At 25.9% G+C, this 19,810-nt stretch overlaps 1 protein-coding gene across 1 annotated transcript; it reads left to right on the plus strand.

Moving 5' to 3' along the window:
* Positions 1-17,222: 17,222 nt before the first annotated feature.
* Positions 17,223-19,216, plus strand: HO173_013239 (uncharacterized protein; the record flags this gene model as incomplete). The annotated part of the gene is made up of 3 exons (XM_037315063.1): positions 17,223-17,394; positions 17,467-17,755; positions 17,815-19,216. The coding sequence occupies 3 exons, from the start codon at positions 17,223-17,225 to the stop codon at positions 19,214-19,216; spliced, it is 1,863 nt and encodes a 620-aa protein (XP_037158066.1).
* Between the last annotated feature and the right edge of the window lie 594 nt (positions 19,217-19,810).

The raw sequence follows: 19,810 nt of genomic DNA on the forward strand, positions 1-19,810 counted from the left end.
TAAAAAAATATAAATTTCTAAATTTAAATATACGTTAATAATAATATTTATTATTAATAATTATTAAATACTCTTATATAGGTTATTTATCTTTAATCTTATAAATAGTTAAGGAAAAAGATAAAAGTAAATCTTAAAGGCGTACAGAGGTCTGCATCGAAAGTCCTGTACTCGCTAAGACTCTTGCGCTTAGACTTCGGATAACGCCTTATCTAAAGGGCTACCTGGATAATACGTCTAAAGTTCTTCGGAATCGCACCTAGCCCTAGCCAGGTTTCGGGGCTTAATACCTCTATCAAGCCAAAAGAAGTACCTAAAGTCTCATCCATACGCTATGAAAATATATTTCTAGGCTTCCCTCTATAGGGCCGCTTTTCGAAAGTAGAGTTAGGGCTGCACTAGCGCGGGTATAGAACTTTCGATACAGACCTCTATATATTATAAATATATAAGAATATAATCTTATTCTTAGTTTCTCTTAAATCTATAATATTAATTTAAATATTTATTAATAGAAGTAATTCTAGATCTATCGTAATTTTTTTATAAGTAATAAGATATAAGTAGATATCGTAATAGTAAATATAAAATAGTTTATATTATTAACTAATATAGTAATTATATATAATCTAGAATAAGTATTTATTACTTTTTTATATTAGATTTTATTTAAAAGTAATAAGAATAATTATAATAAAGTTATATAATATAATATTATATAGCTAAATAACTTTAATATATCTAAATAACTTAAAAATCTATTAAAAGTCTTTTTAGAAGAGTTATCTAATAATCTTAATACGTATAATTAAATTAAGTATTTTATTAATCTACTATTTAGAAAATTATTTAAAAATAATTTAATTTATAATATATTATATAATAAACTCGTAGCGATTAGAGATTATTTAGATATTATATTTAAGAGAAAGTAAATTTAACTCTTAATTAGTTAAATTAACTCGCTAATATTATTTATTAAGAAATTAAATAGCTCGCTATAATTATATATTAATTATTAAAAGTTTAATAAGATAATTATTAAGAATAATTACTTATTATCGCTACTTTTAAAAATATTAAAAAGATTTATATATATAAAATACTTTATTAAAATTAATATTTATAATATATATTATTAAATATAAGTATAAAAGAGAGATAAGTAGAAAATTATTTTTCGAACTTATTATAACTAGTTCGAGTATTAAGTAATATCTTTTAATCTTATAAATATTCTTATAATCTTCTAAATCTATATAAATAAAGTATTTAAATTATATATTAATATCTTTTATATAATATACTTAGATAATATATTAATCTATTCGAAAATAGAAGAATTATATTAAGAGTATATATATAAAGTACTACGCGTATTATTAAAGTATCGACTTTATATAAAGTTATTAAAATATACTTTTAATTATAATAAGATTATTTTTTTAAGATTCTTAATAAACTAGCGTAATATTTAAATAGAGTTATTATATATTAAGGCTATTACTAAGTAGCTAGAATTAAAATCTATTAAAAATATTCTAATCTTTTTAAAATTTATAGATTTTTATTAATAATTTATATAAGACTTTTTATAAATAGCTATATTTTTAATATATTTAATTTAAAAAGCGAAGAAAGATAAAATTAAATTATTCTTTATATTTAATAAAAAAGTATATAAGACTTTTAAGATACTTAAGCGAGTATTTATTATCGCACCTATACTAAAATATTATAATTAAGAAATATTACTTATTATAAAGATTAATACTTTTAATATAGATATAAATAATATATTTAATTAACTAAGCGAAGATAAATAATAATATCTTATTATATTTTTTAGCTATAAATTTAAAAACGTTAAGTCTTATTAAGATATATATAATAAAAAGCTTTATATAATTATATTAAACTTTAAAAATTAAAAATATTATTTATAAAATAATAAATATTTTATTTATATAATCTTAGATTATAATAATTTATATTATTTTATAATAATAAAAGAGTTTAATATAAAGTAAATTCGCTAGATTAAGAAATTAGCTATATTTAACTTTATAATTAAATATTATAAAAAGAAATTTAACTTTATAAATATATTATTAAGAAGATTTAATATTATTAAATTAAATAATAGCGAGAATAATAATAATAATTTCTTTTCTATCTTACGAAATAAGCTTTATAATTAAAAATATTAATTTAATCTATAAAAATATAATAGTATATTTATTATAATTAAACTTATAGCGTTAACGAAGTAATTAAATATTATTATTATTATAGATATCTAAGTTATTAATTTAAATAAGAGAGTATTTAATAGATAAATATATATTTTAGATATTATAATATTATTCTAACTTCTAATTTATTAGATTTTAAAATTAAAGAGATTTTATTTAAAGCTATAAGAATTAATAATAATATAATTTCTTAAATTATAATATAAGAATATTTTTATTATAAATAAGAAGTAATATTAAAGATATACTATTAAATAGAATAAGCTTTTAAAATAGAAAGTTAATAAGAATAGATTATTACGTTATAATCTCGTAATCTATATTTCTAATAATTCTATTATAAAAAAAGAGATTCTTTATATAAATTATAATAACTCTAATATTAAATACTTTATTTATAAGCGTATTAAGAAGAATATTAGATTTAAGTATTATTAAATAAATATAATAAATAATATAATAAAGTATATTCGTATTTATTTTAATTATTAAAAAATATAAGTTTATTATTATAAGTTATATAGTAAGTTAATATCGATCTTACTAGATAATATAAATTTATTTTATATTATAATAATAAATTTTATTATAGACTTATTATCTACGAGAAATCTATATATTAATAAAACTTATAATACTATCTTAATCTTAATAAATAAGCTAATTAAGTATATAACGTATATAATAATTATAAAAAATCTAAAAACTAATAATCTTATTAATATCTTATAATAAAAATTTATATTATTACGTAATATAATACGTAACTTAATTTTAGATTAAGACTTTCTATTTATAAATAAGTTCTAGATAACGCTATATTAATATCTAAATACGAAATATAAACTTAATATTTTATTCTATTTTTAAATTAATAATTAAATTAAAAGATAAAATTAAGTTTTTAAATATTATTTATAATTATATTATAATTATAAATAAGATAATTAATTTAAGATATTATTAATAGCGATATTTATATATAATAATAATATATATATAAATATTAATAAGATTTTATAAGAGCTATTAATAGAATATATAGTAAATCTAAAAAATACTTTTAAGAGTAGAATCTTAAAAAGAAAAGTATCGCTTATTATAGAGCGAGTAAATTAATTATAAAAGATAAGATTATATTTAAAAGAATTATAAAAGTAAGTATTAAAGTAGTAAGTAAAGTATTATAATAAAAATTATAAGACTATAATCTTTAAAAAAGAAAATAAAGTATTATTATAAAGTTTAAATATATATATCTTATAATTAAAGAAAAAACTTAATTATAAATAATTTAGATTTTTTAAAGTATTAGAGAAAATAGATATATAGACTTATAAGCTAAATCTCTCTATTAGATATAAAAAATTTATCTTATATTTTATATATTATTATTAAAGTTATAATACTTATATAATAATAATTTAAAGTTATAAATAATCTTAATTAATAAAGAAAAAGAATAGAAAATTAATAAGATATTAGATAAAAGAGTTTATAAGAGTAAGACTAAGTATCTTATTAACTAGAAAGACTTCTTATCTTATAAAACTTTATAAAAACTAATAAAGTATTTTAAAAATATTAAAGATAGAATTAAAACTTTTAGTAAATAAAGAAATTATATAAACTAGTATCTAAAATAAAGTTAAAGATATAATTATTAAGAAGAATTAAAAAATAAAATAAATTAAGAAATTAATAGTAATAGAGAGTTTAAATAGATAAATAAAATTATAATTAAAAGATTAGCGAATATAATTAAAAAGCTTATAGATTAATTTTAAAGCGTTAAAACGTTATATATAATAAGAAAAATAGTTATTAGAATTATATATATAATTACTACTATCTAATATTAATTTATCTATTCTTTTTATATTAAGAAATAATTATTTATTTAGAAAATCTATTAGATAATAAAAAGACTTAATATAAGAAGTAGCGAAAGAAGTAATTGAAGAGAGAGCGAAGATAGTAATATTATATCGAAGTTTCTTAATATAATAAATTATTATATATATTAACTATATACTTTAATATATATTAATTAAAATTTATATTATTCTATATTTAAAGAATAAAATAAATATTCTTATTAGAGTAAGTTATAGCGAAGATAATAGCTTAATAATAAAGAGATATCGAGTCTACTCTATATATATAACTTTTATAAAAGTATTATTTATATTTATACTAATATAAGCTAATAAAAAACGCGATATAAATTATATAAAAATTATATATAAGTATATATATATAATAGAAGTAAAAGAGAATTAATATATATTAGCGTAATCTCTAAATTATTTAATATTTCTTTTATTTATAAATAAAGATAGAAATAATAGTAGAAGAAGCTATTAAGTCTTTTTAGCTAAATATATATTTAGAATAAATATAAATATCTATTAGTTATAGTAGATATAATAAGAATTATAATAACTATAAAAACTTAATAACTTATAAAATTATAAGAGCGAAGATTACTTATTACTATTAATATATTAATATATTTCTTATATTATCTAAAAAGTATTATAAAGTATTTTTTAAGATATTTATTATATATAAAGTTAATTTAAATAACTTTAATCTTACTTAACTATTACTTTAATTAATATATATATTATATTATTATAATAATATATAGCTCGCTATTATAATATTATAATAAAAATAAATAAAAATAAGATAATAGATATAGAGAAAGATTAAGTACTTATTAATATTAATATTAATATTATTATTTAAAAAAATAAAAAGTTAGATTAAAAGTAAGACTTTTATACTTATTAGCGCGACTTTTATAATTATAATAATAGAATTATTATAATTATTAAAGTAATAATAATTATAATAGCGTATAATAATAGTAATAATAGTATATTATAATAGAATAGTAATACGTCTATATTCTATTAATTAAGATAAGTAAAGACCTATAAATTAAATTTATAAAGTTGAATTTTTCTAAGTTAAATCGAATTTTAGCTTTAGCTCTAAGTTAAATTAAACTCTAATTACTTACTATACGTTTTTAATCTATATATAAATATATATATATAAAGAGAGACGCGCTAAGATCTAATTAGAAAGGTATATTAAGTATAAAGAATTAATTTATAATAATTATCTATAAAAAATAGAGAAAGACTACGTTCTTATAGTAAGAAGTATCGAAATATCGAAAAGAAATGGAGACAACGTGCTAATTAGTGGTGTGAATCTCACAATATCTCCTGCCGCAGTGAAATTTTCGAATAATGAAATAGCTGTAGACATCGGATGGTTTTAATTCGTTCAAATATGCATTGGAGAGCATATGACGTGGGATCTTGGAGAGCTGAGCCGTGTTCTTGGTGCTGGGGGCCTTATTGCCGCTTGGTTTCTCCGCAGTGTTCTCCATAGTATTCTCCGCAGTATTCTCCGTATTTGCCTATTGTAGTTCCTTCTCTTACTCCTCAATATAGTGGGGATAACAGGCTAAGTTGCAGTGGTGTTCTCCGCTTGCTGAGTGATAATTTGATATGGAACCGTGGAGAGCATATGATGTGGGATCTTGGAGAGCTGAGCCGTGTTCTTGGTGCTGGGGGCCTTGTTGCCGCTTGGTTTTCTCCGCAGTGTTCTCCGCATTTGCCTGTTATAGTTCCTCCTCTTACTCCTTAATGTAGTGGGGATAACAGGCTAAGTTGCAGTGGTGTTCTCCGCTTGCTGAGTGATAATTTGATGTGGAACCGTGGAGAGCATATGATGTGGGATCTTGGAGAGCTGAGCCGTGTTCTTGGTGCTGGGAGCCTTGTTGCCGCTTGGTTTCTCCGCAGTGTTCTCCGCATTTGCCGGTTGTAGTTCCTCCTCTTGCTCCTTCTCTTATAGGGAGAGTATCAGACTGAGTGGCTAGCTGAGTGGCTGACTGAGTGGATGACTGATATGATGTGGGATCTTGGAGAGCTGAGCCGTGTTTTTGACGATGGTGGCCTTGTTGCCGCTTGGTTTCTCCGCAGTGTTCTCCGCATTTGCCGGTTGTAGTTCCTCCTCTTGCTCCTTCTCTTATAGGGAGAGTATCAGACTGAGTGGCTAGCTGAGTGGCTGACTGAGTGGATGACTGATATGATGTGGGATCTTGGAGAGCTGAGCCGTGTTTTTGACGATGGTGGCCTTGTTGCCGCTTGGTTTCTCCGCAGTGTTCTCCGCATTTGCCGGTTGTAGTTCCTCCTCTTGCTCCTTCTCTTATAGGGAGAGTATCAGACTGAGTGGCTAGCTGAGTGGCTGACTGAGTGGATGACTGATATGATGTGGGATCTTGGAGAGCTGAGCCGTGTTTTTGACGATGGTGGCCTTGTTGCCGCTTGGTTTCTCCGCAGTGTTCTCCGCATTTGCCTGCTCTTGCTCCTTCTCTTGTAGGGAGAGTATCAGACTGAGTGGCTAGCTGAGTGGCTGACTGAGTGGATGACTGATATGACGTGGGATCTTGGAGAGCTGAGCTGTGTTTTTGACGATGGTGGCCTTATTGCCGCTTGGTTTCTCCGCAGTGTTCTTCGCATTTACCTATTATAGTTCCTCCTCTTACTTTTTCTCTTATAGAGTATTAGACTGAGTGGCTAGCTAAGTAGCTGACTAAGTGAATAACTAATATAACGTGGGATCTTGAAGAGCTAAGCCGTGTTCTTGACGATAATAACCTTATTACCGCTTAGTTTCTCTATAGTATTCTCCGCATTTGCCTATTATAGTTCCTCCTCTTACTTCTTCTCTTATAGAGAGAGTATTAGACTGAGTAACTAGCTGAGTAACTAACTAAGTAAATATCTTAGCGAGTAGTAGCGACCTTCTTTTACTATATATATACGATAAATATACGATTATTTTATTAAGACGTATTAGTAAATTACCTCCGCCTTTAAACGATAAAGAATAAAAAACGAATTAAATAATTAACGGTTATATATCTTAGTACGTATTAATAAAAAATCGTATCGAGTTAAAATAACTATAATATTTTAAATACGTTTTATAGATTAAAACCGTTATAACACCGTTGCGATACCGTTACGATATCATTATGAAATCGAGAAATCGTTATAAAATTAAAAACTATTTCGAAAAGAATAAAAAAATTAGGACTGCAATATTAGTTAAGGTCTATTAAGAATAGAATATTTATAAAATTAATTAATTTTAAATAAAAGATATATTCGTTAATAATTCGAACTATAAGATAATCTTACTTTATAAATTTTTATTACTCGACTAAATTTACTTAAGCTAGAGATGAGTTTATTTAACTATATTAAGTAGTTTATATAAATCTATTATTACTAAGATATTTATATAAATATCGTTATTCTATTAATTTATAATTACTATCGTAATAAATTAGATCCTCCGATTTAACGTATTAAAATTTAATACGCTTATTAAGAGAAATTAATTTACATCTGTAAATCTGAAAAGTTTCTGCAAAATTTGAAATTGCTAATCGCGCGTTTGTTATAGAAATTATAAAATTCGTCGAATTAGTAAATCTAATTAGAATTCGCTTAAATTCTATCGATTTAGTAAATCTGATTAGAATTCGCTTAAATTTCGTCGGTTTAATAACTATCTTAATTTTTTCTATTAGTTCTATTAGTTTAATAGCAATACGTATAAAAAAAGAAAAGTTTTAATAATCGATATTACGACGATAAGATTTTACGATAATAAGTATTAACGTTAATTTAAATTTAGCTATAAAATTAAATAATTTAATAAAATTAGTCGCGTAGATAATACTCTAATATAGCGTATAATAATACGTATATTAATAATAATATATATTAATATTATATATATATAGAATAATACTTAGAGTATATTAGAGTATATTACGTAAAAATTTTAAAGTTACTAAAATTTTTTAAAGTTATTAAACTAGTAGAACTAGTAGAAAGAATTAGAATAGTTACTAAATCGGCGAAAAGAGTTAAATATAGATAAAGTCTATTAAATAAACTAAATCGTACTTATAATACGAACTCGGCGGAAATCGTACGAAAAGAAACTTTTTAGATTTGCAGATATATTATTATTTTAAAAAAAGCACTATCAAAAATATATAACGTATTTAATTTCTTTCGAAATTATAATTGCATTATAAAGCTATCGTTAAAAGACGATAAATCTTATTAATTTAATTAAGATATAGTTAATGTAATTTATAATTCTTCGCTAAGATAATTAAGTAACTAGTTAACGATTTAACTAAGTAGATTATTAAGCTAATAGAATAAATAGTATTAATTAAGCGGCTAATCGAGTATCGCTAACTTAGAAGAAGTATATAGAGAAGAACGATAGCTATAAATCCGTTTAGACTCTTTTTAAAAGTCTTTTAACGCGTTTATAAGTAGTAATAAATAGCTATTAAGTCTATTAAGCTCGCTTATAACCTCGATTACTAGTAGTAATAAATTTATCGAGAGATAATTTAGAGGCGTTAGTAAGAAATTTAAAAGACGGGTAAAAGAAATATATATCTTAGATATTTAGTAATATTTAATAGATTAATAGAATTATAGAAGAAATATAATTAAAATAGAGTAATAAAGAATAAATAGAGGAGAAAGACGCGTTTTAAAAGATAATATCGCTAAGTAAAAAGATATTATCGCTAACTTAAAAGATATCTATAGAGGAGAACATATTCGTTTAAACTCTTTTTAAGAGTTTTTTAACGCGTTTATAAGTAGTAGTAGATAGCTATTAAGCTCGCTTACGGCCTCGATTATTAATAATAATAAATTTATCGAGAAATAGTCTAAGAGTATTAATAGAGACTCTAAGAGATAGATAATAGAGATATATATATCTAAAATATTAAATAATCTTTAAGCGAGAGATATCGAAGATAATTATATTTATATTAATAAAATTAATAGAATTAATAGAATAATAAAAGAAGAATAATTATATAAATAGATAAAAGAATTATTATTCGATCTCGAACGCGTTTAATATAACTATTATAACTATTATATTTAAATATTTATTTAATCTATTAATAGTAGATTAAACTTTATTATTTTTATAGCGTTAGAAAGCGTATATTAAGCTCTATAATTTATTAAATTATAAAGAAATAATATTTATAGAGAGCTAGTTATTTTAGAGTATAAAACTTCTATATATAAATTTTTAATAAGAGAGCTTAAGAGAGCTAGCGGGCTAATTTAGTTAGTCTAATTAAAAGACGTAATAATCTCGAATTTATAATTAACTATATATATAAATTTAAGATTTTCTAATTTAGCTCTATCTTATTCTATTATATATATATAATAGAATAAGATAGAGCTAAATTAGAAAATCTTGAATTTATATATATAGCTAATTATCAATTCGTTAGGTCTACGCTTTTTGATTAGACACCGCGGGTAAATAAATTAGCGTCCGCAACCATCAAAATCTCGCCCTCCCGCGCCTCCCTCATCAAAAAAATAGGTGTACATTATTGACATATAGAATAACTTTTTTGTTTTCTATTAAAATTTTGAGATTTTTTTTTTCAATTTTGAAGCGCTGTTTATGCTTTCCGAATTTTTAAGAATTTTGAAATTTAGTCTTATAATTATTAAAGCGCAAGGAATTCAAATATCGCTCACCAAAGTTCGCGGACAGCCGGACAGCCCTGATCAAAAAACAGGTACACATTATTTGATTTTAAAATAACTTTTTTGTTTTCTATTAAAATTTTAAAATTTTGTTTTAAAATTATAGAACGAAATGTGGGCTTTTAGATAAAAAAAGAATTACTAAATTTAGTCTTATGAATGTTTAAAGGTAACGAATTTAAATGTCGCCTATCAAAAGTTCGCTCACCAAATTTACTCGACAGCCCTGATTAAAAAAAATGATTATGAATTTAATTTATAGGCCTTTACTCGTAATATATATAAGACTAATAAGTCTATAGTATTTAATTAGTATATATAAGTAAAGGCCTATAAATTAAATTTATAAAGTTAAATTTTTCTAAGTTAAATCGAATTTTAGCTCTAGCTCTAAGTTAAATCGAACTCTAATCGCTTACTATACGTTTTTAATCTACTTTTAATATTATAAAATTAATTTAATCTATATAGTATATAGATATATATATATAAAGAGAGACGCGTTAAGATTTAATTAGAAAGATATATTAAGTATAAAGAATTAATTCGTAATAATTATCTATAAAAAATAGAGAAAGACTATATTCTTATAATAAGAAGTATCGAAATATCGAAAAGAAATAGAGATAACGTATTAATTAGTGGTGTAAATTCTATAATATCTTCTATCGTAGTAAAATCTTTCGAATAATAAAATAGCTATAGATATCGAACGATTTTAATTCGTCTAAATATATATCGTTCGATATTTCTTCTATAGAGATTTAATTAACTAAAATAAAGATAATATATTAATTAGTAGTATAAATTCTATAATATCTTCTATCGTAGTAAAATCTTTCGAATAATAAAATAGCTATAAATATCGAATAGTTTTAATTCGTCTAAATATATATCGTTTAATATTTCTTCTATAAAGATCTAATTAACTATAATTATCGTAGTAGATTCTTCTCTTATAACGTTATTATAGTAATATATTATATTAATATAATAGAAATAATAGATTAAGTTATAGTAATATTCTTTACTTATTAAGTAATAATTTAATATAGAACGTAGAGAGTATATAACGTGGAATCTTAAAGAGCTAAGTCGTATTCTTAACGATAATAATCTTATTACCACTTGATTTCTCCGTAGTATTCTTCGTAATATTCTTTATAGTATTCTCCGTATTTATTTATTATAGTTACTTCTCTTACTTCTTCTCTTAATTAGTAAATTAGTAGAATTATAAAAGAAATATAATTATATAAATAGAATTAATATAGTAAGAATAATAGATTAAGTTATAGTAATATTCTTCGCTTACTAAGTAATAATTTAATATAAAATTATAAAGAGTATATAACGTGGGATCTTAAAGAGCTAAGTCGTATTCTTAACGATAATAATCTTATTACCGCTTAGTTTCTCCGTAGTATTCTTCGCATTTATCTATTATAGTATCTTCTCTTACTTCTCCTCTTAATTAATAGATTAATAGAATTATAGAAGAAATATAATTATATAAATAGATGAAAGAATTATTTTATAGAGAGTATATAACGTAAGATCTTAGAGAGCTAAGTTGTATTCTTCGCAGTATTCTCCGTAGTATTCTCCGCATTTATCTATTATAGTTTCTTCTCTTACTTCTTTTCTTATAGAGTATTAAATTAAATAGCTAGCTAAGTAGCTAACTAAGTAAATAACTAAGTAATTAATTAACGATCTAATTAAGTAAATTATTAAGCTAATAAAATAGATAGTATTAATTAAGCGACTAAGAAATATAATTAAAATAAGATAATAAAGAACGAATTAAGAAGAAAGACGCGTTTTAAAAGATAATATCGTTAAATTAAAAGATATTATCGCTAGCTTAAGAGGAGTATATAGAGAAGAACGATAGCTATAAATTCGTTCGAGCTCTTTTTAAAGACTTTCTAACGCGTTTATAAGTAGTAGTAGATAGCTATTAAACTCGCTTATAACCTCGATTATTAATAATAGCGAATTCGTTAAGAGATAATCTAGAAGCGTTAATAGAGGCTCTAAGAGGCGAGTAAAAGAAATATATATATCTAAAGCGTTTAGTAACGTTTCCGCGAGAGGTATCGAGAACGATTATATTTATATTAATAAAATTAATAGATTAATAGAGTAGTAAAAGAATAATAATTATATAAATAGATAAAAGAATTATTATTCGATTCTAAATTCTCGAACACGTTTAATATAATTATAATATTTAAATATTAGTTTAATTTATTAATAGTAGACTAAACTTTATTATTTTTATAGTATTAGAAAGCGTAAAGCGAGCTTTATAATTTAAGAAATTATAAAATAACTATATCTATCGTAAACATCTATAAATCTGAAAGTTTCTTTTGTATAATTTGTTCGTATTTAAGTCGATTTAGTTTATTTAATAGACTTTATCTATATTTAACTTTTTCGTTAGTTTAATAACTATTCTAACTCTTTTCGCAGTTCTATTAATTTAGTAACTTTAAAAATTTTTAGTAACTTTAAAATTTTGCGTAATATACTTTAATATATTCTAAGTACTATTCTATATATATATAATATTAATATATATTATTATTAATATATGTATTATTATACGTATATTAGGTATTATCTAGGACTAATTTTATTAAATCGTTTAATTCTATAGTTAAATTTAAGTTAGCGTTAATATTTATTACTATAAAATCTTATTATCGTAATATTTTTCTTTTTTTTTATATATATTACTTAAACTAATAGAACTAATAGAAAAAATTAAAATAGTTATTAAATCGGCGAATTTAGTAAATTCTAATTAGATTTACTAAATCGATAATTTGCGAATTCTAATTAGATTTACTAATTCGACGATTTTATAATTTCGATAAACGCGCTATTTCAATTTACTTTTTTTGTAAGCTAAGTACTTTAAAATATAAGACTTCTATATATAAATTTTTAATAAGAAAATATAAAAGAGTTATTAAATTAATTTAGTTAATTTAATTAAAGAGCGTAGTAACTATAAAAGAATAAGATAGAGCTAAGCTATAAAATCTTAAATTTATATATATAATTAATTATTAATTTAGAATTATTACGCTTTTTAATTAGACCGACTAAATTAGCTTAATAGTCTTTTTAAACTTTCTTATTAAAAATTTATATATAGAAGTTTTATACTCTAAAATAACTAGCTCTTTATAAATATTATTACTTTATAATTTCGTAAATTATAAAGCTCAGTTTACGCTTTCTAATAATATAAAAATTTCGAAGTTTAATCTACTATTAATAAATTAAATAAATATTTAAATATTATAATTATATTAAACGCGTTTAGATAATAATTCTTTTATTTATTTATATAATTATTATTCTTTTATTACTCTATTAATTTTATTAATTTTATTAATATAAATATAATCGTTTTCGATATTCCTCGCGAAAATATTACTAAATATTTTAGATATATATACTTCTTTTATTTACCTCTTAGAGTCTCTATTAACGCGAATTTATTATTATTAATAATTAAGACCGTAAGCGAGCTTAATAGCTATTTATTATTATTTATAAACGCGTTAGAAAGCTTTTAAAAAGAGTCTAAATAAATTTATAGCTATTATTCTCTCTTATATACTACTTAATTAATTATTTAATTAATATTATCTACTCTATTAACTTAATAATTTACTTAATTAAATTATTAATTATTTATTTAATTATTTATTTAATTAGTTATTTAGCTAATTACTTAATTTAATATTTTATAAAAAAAGAAATAAAAGAAGAAATTATAATAGATAAATATAAAGAATATTATAAAGAAATTAAGTAATAATAAAATTATTATTATTAAGAATATAGTTTAGCTCTTTAAGATTTTATATTATATTAATTATTTACTTAATTAATTACTTAGCTAATTACTTAATCTAATACTTTATAAAAAAAAAAAAAAGAGAAGAAATTATAATAGATAAATATAAAGAATACTACGAAGAAATTAAGCGATAATAAAATTCTTAATACTAAAAATACGACTTAGCTCTTTAAGATTCTATATTATATACTCTTTATAATTCTATATTAAATTATTATTTAATAAGCGAAGAATATTATTATAACTTAATTTATTATCTCTATTATATTAAAAAGTAAGAGAAGAAATTATAATAAATAAATATAAAGAATATTATAGAGAATATTATAGAGAATATTATAGAGAAATTAAGTAATAATAAGATTTCTAATATTAAAAATACGCTTAGCTCTTTAAAATTCTATATTATATATTTTCTATAATTTTATATTAAATTATTATTTAGTAAGCGAAGAATATTATTATAATTTAATCTATTATCTCTATTATATTAAGAAGTAAGAGAAGAAATTATAATAGATAAATATAAAGAATACTATAAAGAATATTATAAAGAATATTATAAAGAAATTAAGCGATAATAAAATTATTATTATTAAGAATATAACTTAGCTCTTTAAGATTCTATATTATATACTCTTTATAATTCTATATTAAATTATTACTTAATAAACGAAGAATATCGCTATAATTTAATTTATTATCTTTATTATATTAATATAATATATTATTATAATAACGTTATAAGAGAAGAATCTACTATAATAATTATAGTTAATTAAATCTCTATAAAAGAAATATTATAAATAATATATATTTAAATAAATTAAAATGTTCGATATCTTACTCTAATTGTTAAGGAATCATTATTTTATAGAGAATATGTTTTTTAGAAGATGTTGATTATCTATGTGTCTGGCCATTGTGTGCGGTGGCTGTGGCCTTGGTTCCTGGATCTTTTAATCTTCCTTAGAGATCTGCATTGTGCTTTTAAAAGGAAGGAATGCACCTGCTATTAGTGGTGTAAGAAATCTCCTGCTGGAATAAAAATTTTGAATGTGAAGTGACTGTGAACAAAATGAGTAATAGATGTTATAGTGACCTGAGATTGCTGAGAAACAAGCTGGCGATAATAAAATTATTATTATTAAGAATATAACTTAGCTCTCTTAAAATTTCGCATTATATACTCTTTATAATTTTTTATTAAATTATTACTTAGTAAACGAAGAATATTATTATAATTTAATTTATTATTTTTATTATATTAATATAATATATTATTATAATAATATTATAAGAGAAGAATTTATTATAATAATTATAGCTAATTAAATCTCTAAAAAAAATTAAAATAATATATATTTAAATAAATTAAAATCGTTCGATATCTTACTCTAATAGCTATTTTATTATTTAAAAGATTTTACTACGATAGAAGATAATATAGAATTTATACTACTAATTAATATATTATCTTTATTTCTTTTTAATATTTTAAAACTTATTATTATAAAGATATAGTCTTTCTCTATTTTTTATAAATAATTATTATAGATTAATTCTTTATACTTAATATATCTTTCTAATTAGACCTTAATACGCCTCTTTTTATATATTTATATTTATATATAGATTAAAAACGTATAATAAGCGATTAGAGTTCGATTTAACTTAGAGCTAAAACTAAAATTTAATTTAACTTAGAAAAATTCAACTTTATAAATTTAATTCATATGTTTTTACTTGTTATAAAATATAATAATAATAAGATTTAGAGATTATATCTTCTAAGAGGAAATATAATTATAAGAGTAAAAGTACTTAAAGCGAATTAATAAGCTCGCTTATATTACTTATTAGATTATAAGCTATATAATTAAAATAAATATTTAATATACTTAATAAAGTCTTAAATACTTATAATTTTTTTTTTTTTTTTAGTTATTAGTTTATTTAATAACTAATCTATTTATTCTATTAACTATATATCTAGATCTTATAATTATATAGCTACTACGTAGTTTTATTAAAAGAGACTTTACTATCTTATAACGATTTCGTTCGATAATTCTATAATCTCGCTAAGTAAGAATCGAATATAGAATAGTCGAAAAAATCTTTCTCGTTAGATAACTATCTTTCTATCTATTAATATATAGAAAGATATATAAAAAGTACTTTATATAACTATATAATAGTTATTTAGAACTTCTTTAATAGATATAGTTAAATAAAATAGATATTCTTTATATTTACTTATTATAATAAGAAGAATAATATTAAATAGTAATAAGAATAATACTTATAGCTATCTCTTTAAATAGAGAGTTATTTATAATGAAAATATAGCTATTATAGTTATAAATGTTTATTATTTCTATATACTTAGCGTATATTAGACCTTAAATTATAAGTTAATTTATAATTTATATTATTTTTAATATGTAATATAGTCTAATAAGTAAAAATATAATTATCGAATATAACCGTGTATATATAGTACGCTAAGTTGAAAATATGTTGGCATAATTTGAAAATATGTGGTTACCGAAGGGGCCCTTAGCTGAGGGACTGAGGCAAAAATTGAAAGGCGGCAAGGCCATGCTGAGTCATGCAAACTTGCCACTTGACATAGCGCCAAGCCACCCACGCCTCTTCCATTCTCTTTCTTTCTCTTTCTTCCAACTCATTTCTTCCTTCCTTTCATCCATCAATCCACAACCAATCTTCACCAACAGCAGCGTACATCACGCTGATTTGACACCCATCCCAGACACATCTTGACCTTCGCCTCTTTCTCCACTGTCCAGTCCAGATCGACTCTACGTTGGCGTCATTCTGCTCACCCGCTCACCCGCTCCCTGCTCGATATCGACTCGCGACTGAGTCATCTAGCACATACTATCATACTCATATCAATCCAAACACAAGAAGGTCAAGGCCTGTTAATATCCTGGTCTTGGTTGAGGACATTGGAGGAGGGAAATACTGCTGGCATTGGATTCGTGCCTGGGGTTTTTGATGCTGTTAGGGACTGCTGTCCACTGTTTAACATTCAAATTCTTTCTTTTTCGGAGTTTCTGCTGTGTATACGAGTCAGAGGTTTCTGTAATCAGGCATACTGCGAACTCTGTGCTTGTGCTCATCCAGCGCTCAAAATCCAAGAAAACGATTTGTGCTCGCAAGAACAGACTGCTTTAGGATATTGCAAGACACAATTAATCTCTTGTTCAGAATACTAATCTTGAATCTTGCCGTTCGACGTCCTAAGATCGTTCTTGAGTGGGTCTACGACCTCACCAACTGCTGTTGAGCCTCCACGACCTAGACCCTTGCAGACGACACCCGGTTTCGCTTTCCTCGGACGCTATTATCGCTCAACAAGCCTCCCTATCTGAACTATCTGTGATTTAGATCCTAAGCATCATGTCCTCTTCCGTGTTCTTCCGCTTCAAATCTCAAAGGGAGCCATCTAGGGTAGCCTTTGATGGGACTGGCATCTCGGTCTTCGAATTGAAACGAGAGATCATAACCATGAATCGACTTGGTGATGGTACAGACTTTGAATTGATCATAACTTCTGAAGACACCAACGAAGGTAAGTTTGCCAACGGCGCAGACTATGCTCCCCGTGGAATTTGTCATGTCCGAGATTCTAAAATGGCTGCAGAGTACGATGACGATACCTCAATAATACCCCGATCGACTACCGTCATCGCGAAGAGACTTCCTGCTGTGAAAGCAGGACGAGGAGGGGCTGCACGATATGTATCTGGCAAGATACCTCAAAATGCGAAGAATTTTCATCGAATGGAAGCCCCCGCAACTAAATCCTCGTCTTTCAACGCATCCAATGGGGCAACAGCGATGAACGGAGCCCAGAACGAAGAGGAAAGGATCGCGGCAATGTTCAAAATGGGCGCAGATCAGTGGGCGCAGCAACAACAAGAAATGGCCAGGTAAGTTTCGAGTTTCCACGGAATGAAGGAGTTTGACTACTAAAATGAATCAATGAAAGTGCTACACCAGTGCACCGCGCTGGCCCCAATAAAGGCAAACCGGCGAACCTGCCAGATCATCCTCCTCCTCCTGGATATATTTGCTACCGATGTGGCGAAAAGGGCCATTGGATTATGGTGTGTCCCACGAACGACGACCCTGCATACGACGGTCGACCTCGTGTAAAGCGCACAACGGGAATCCCTCGCTCATTCCTAAAAACGATTCAGAAGCCGACGTCGCTCGTCAACGACGGTACCATGGATGACACAAAACAACCGGCGGGAATCATGGTCAATGCTGAGGGAGAATGGGTCATCGCAGAACCTGACAAAGCAGCATGGGCGCAGTTTCAGGCGAAGGCTAAGGTTGCTGCCGTGGCCCAGGAAGCTGCTGCGCGTGGTAGTAAAGAGCTTCATGACAGAGGATTAGAATGCTCGATCGACAAGCATCTGTTTGTAGATCCCACAAAGACACCATGCTGTCAATCAACATTTTGCCGTGATTGCATCACTAATATATTACTCGAAAACGACTTGCGCTGCCCCGAGTGTTCTACTGAGAACGTTCCGATTGACGATCTAGTGCCTGATGAGCAAATGATGACCAAGGTTCGAAGCTATGAGGAAGAAAAAGCTGCCGATCAGGTTCGAAAAGAGAGCTCGAAGAGCCCGGTCAAAGGTGGGCCACAGAAAGGTGTTGACTCGCCACCTAACAACGACTCAGTCAAGACAACGCCGCCGCAGAAATCTCAGGCCGTTAGTGCCACTTCACGGAAACGGCCTGCCGAGTCAGAGCTTGCCAACGAGCGTAAGGCACCTGCTCCCGCTGTTGGAGTTCCAGAGCATAAATCTGTCAACGGTACCAAGTCAGAATTCCACCAGCAGAAGACAGGCGTAGCATCCAACATGCCTGCTAATCAACAACCTTCGCTCTCGAATGGGAATTTCACAATGCCGCAAGCGATGAATTCCATGGCCTTTCCCAACATGAATGGCTTCATGGGCGTGCCGATGAGCATGGCGCCTGTAATGAACATGAATGGTGCGATGCCGAACCCTATGCTGATGGCAAATGGATCATTCACGGGGAACGACTGGAATAACGTGTGGGGAGGCGGCTTTCCACAGCAAATCATGAACATGGCGGGGGGTGGCTTCCAGAACAGTATGATGCCAAATGGTGGCTACAATCAATATAATGCGCCGGGCAATAGCTTCATGAACATGAATGGCATTGGAATGAATGGCCAGAGCATGAATGGCCAAGGAATGGGTTCATTTGCTAATCAACAGCGGACGACTTTCAGCGCTCCGACGACCAACGAGGAAGACAGCGCGTACTTTCGCAAGCCGGTTAATCCACACCGCCATCAAGCCAGACGGAATGTGCAAAGGCCGACAGACTACCGCGAGATCTAGACCGAGCAGGGATCAATGAACGTATCTGCCCGGACTTGGAAGGTCGGACATATATCAACATCAGTACGCATGGAATATGGGAGTCACGGAAAAGGGTTATTGGCATGGTCAAAGGATTGAGCATGGCGTCTCTGGATCGATACCCCTAACTTTCAAGCGTTTTCTGCGTTTGGCGTCGGGGAAGAAACATCAACGCGTTGACGAGACATTTTGCGATTGCATGACGTTTGACTGGTTGGGAGGAGAGCTCCCGCACCAGTCTATGTATATGCTACAAAAGAATTATCGATGTACCCTATCAGTTCGTGTGCAAGTATTCGTGTTTGTATCATTGACCTTATGACCTGTTAAGCTTTACGTTTGAGGAAGCCCTTATCTGAATATTGAAGGCTACTCGAGAGGGGATGTATTATTCGAACACCCCCATTCTATCCATCGACACACCCCATAGATGTGTGCGCGAAAGTGGTTGTACGCTTTCAAGCCTACAACTAGTATAAGGTATTATTTAGTAATAAACTACTAGTAATAGCCTCTTAATCTAGTCGTAATAATTAATAAAACTTATCTCGCTTCTAGCGATTATAATATAAT

Source organism: Letharia columbiana (assembly GCF_014066305.1).
Source record: "Letharia columbiana isolate WasteWater2 chromosome Unknown xpSc0000093_s0, whole genome shotgun sequence".
In the NCBI taxonomy this organism is placed as follows: domain Eukaryota; kingdom Fungi; phylum Ascomycota; class Lecanoromycetes; order Lecanorales; family Parmeliaceae; genus Letharia; species Letharia columbiana.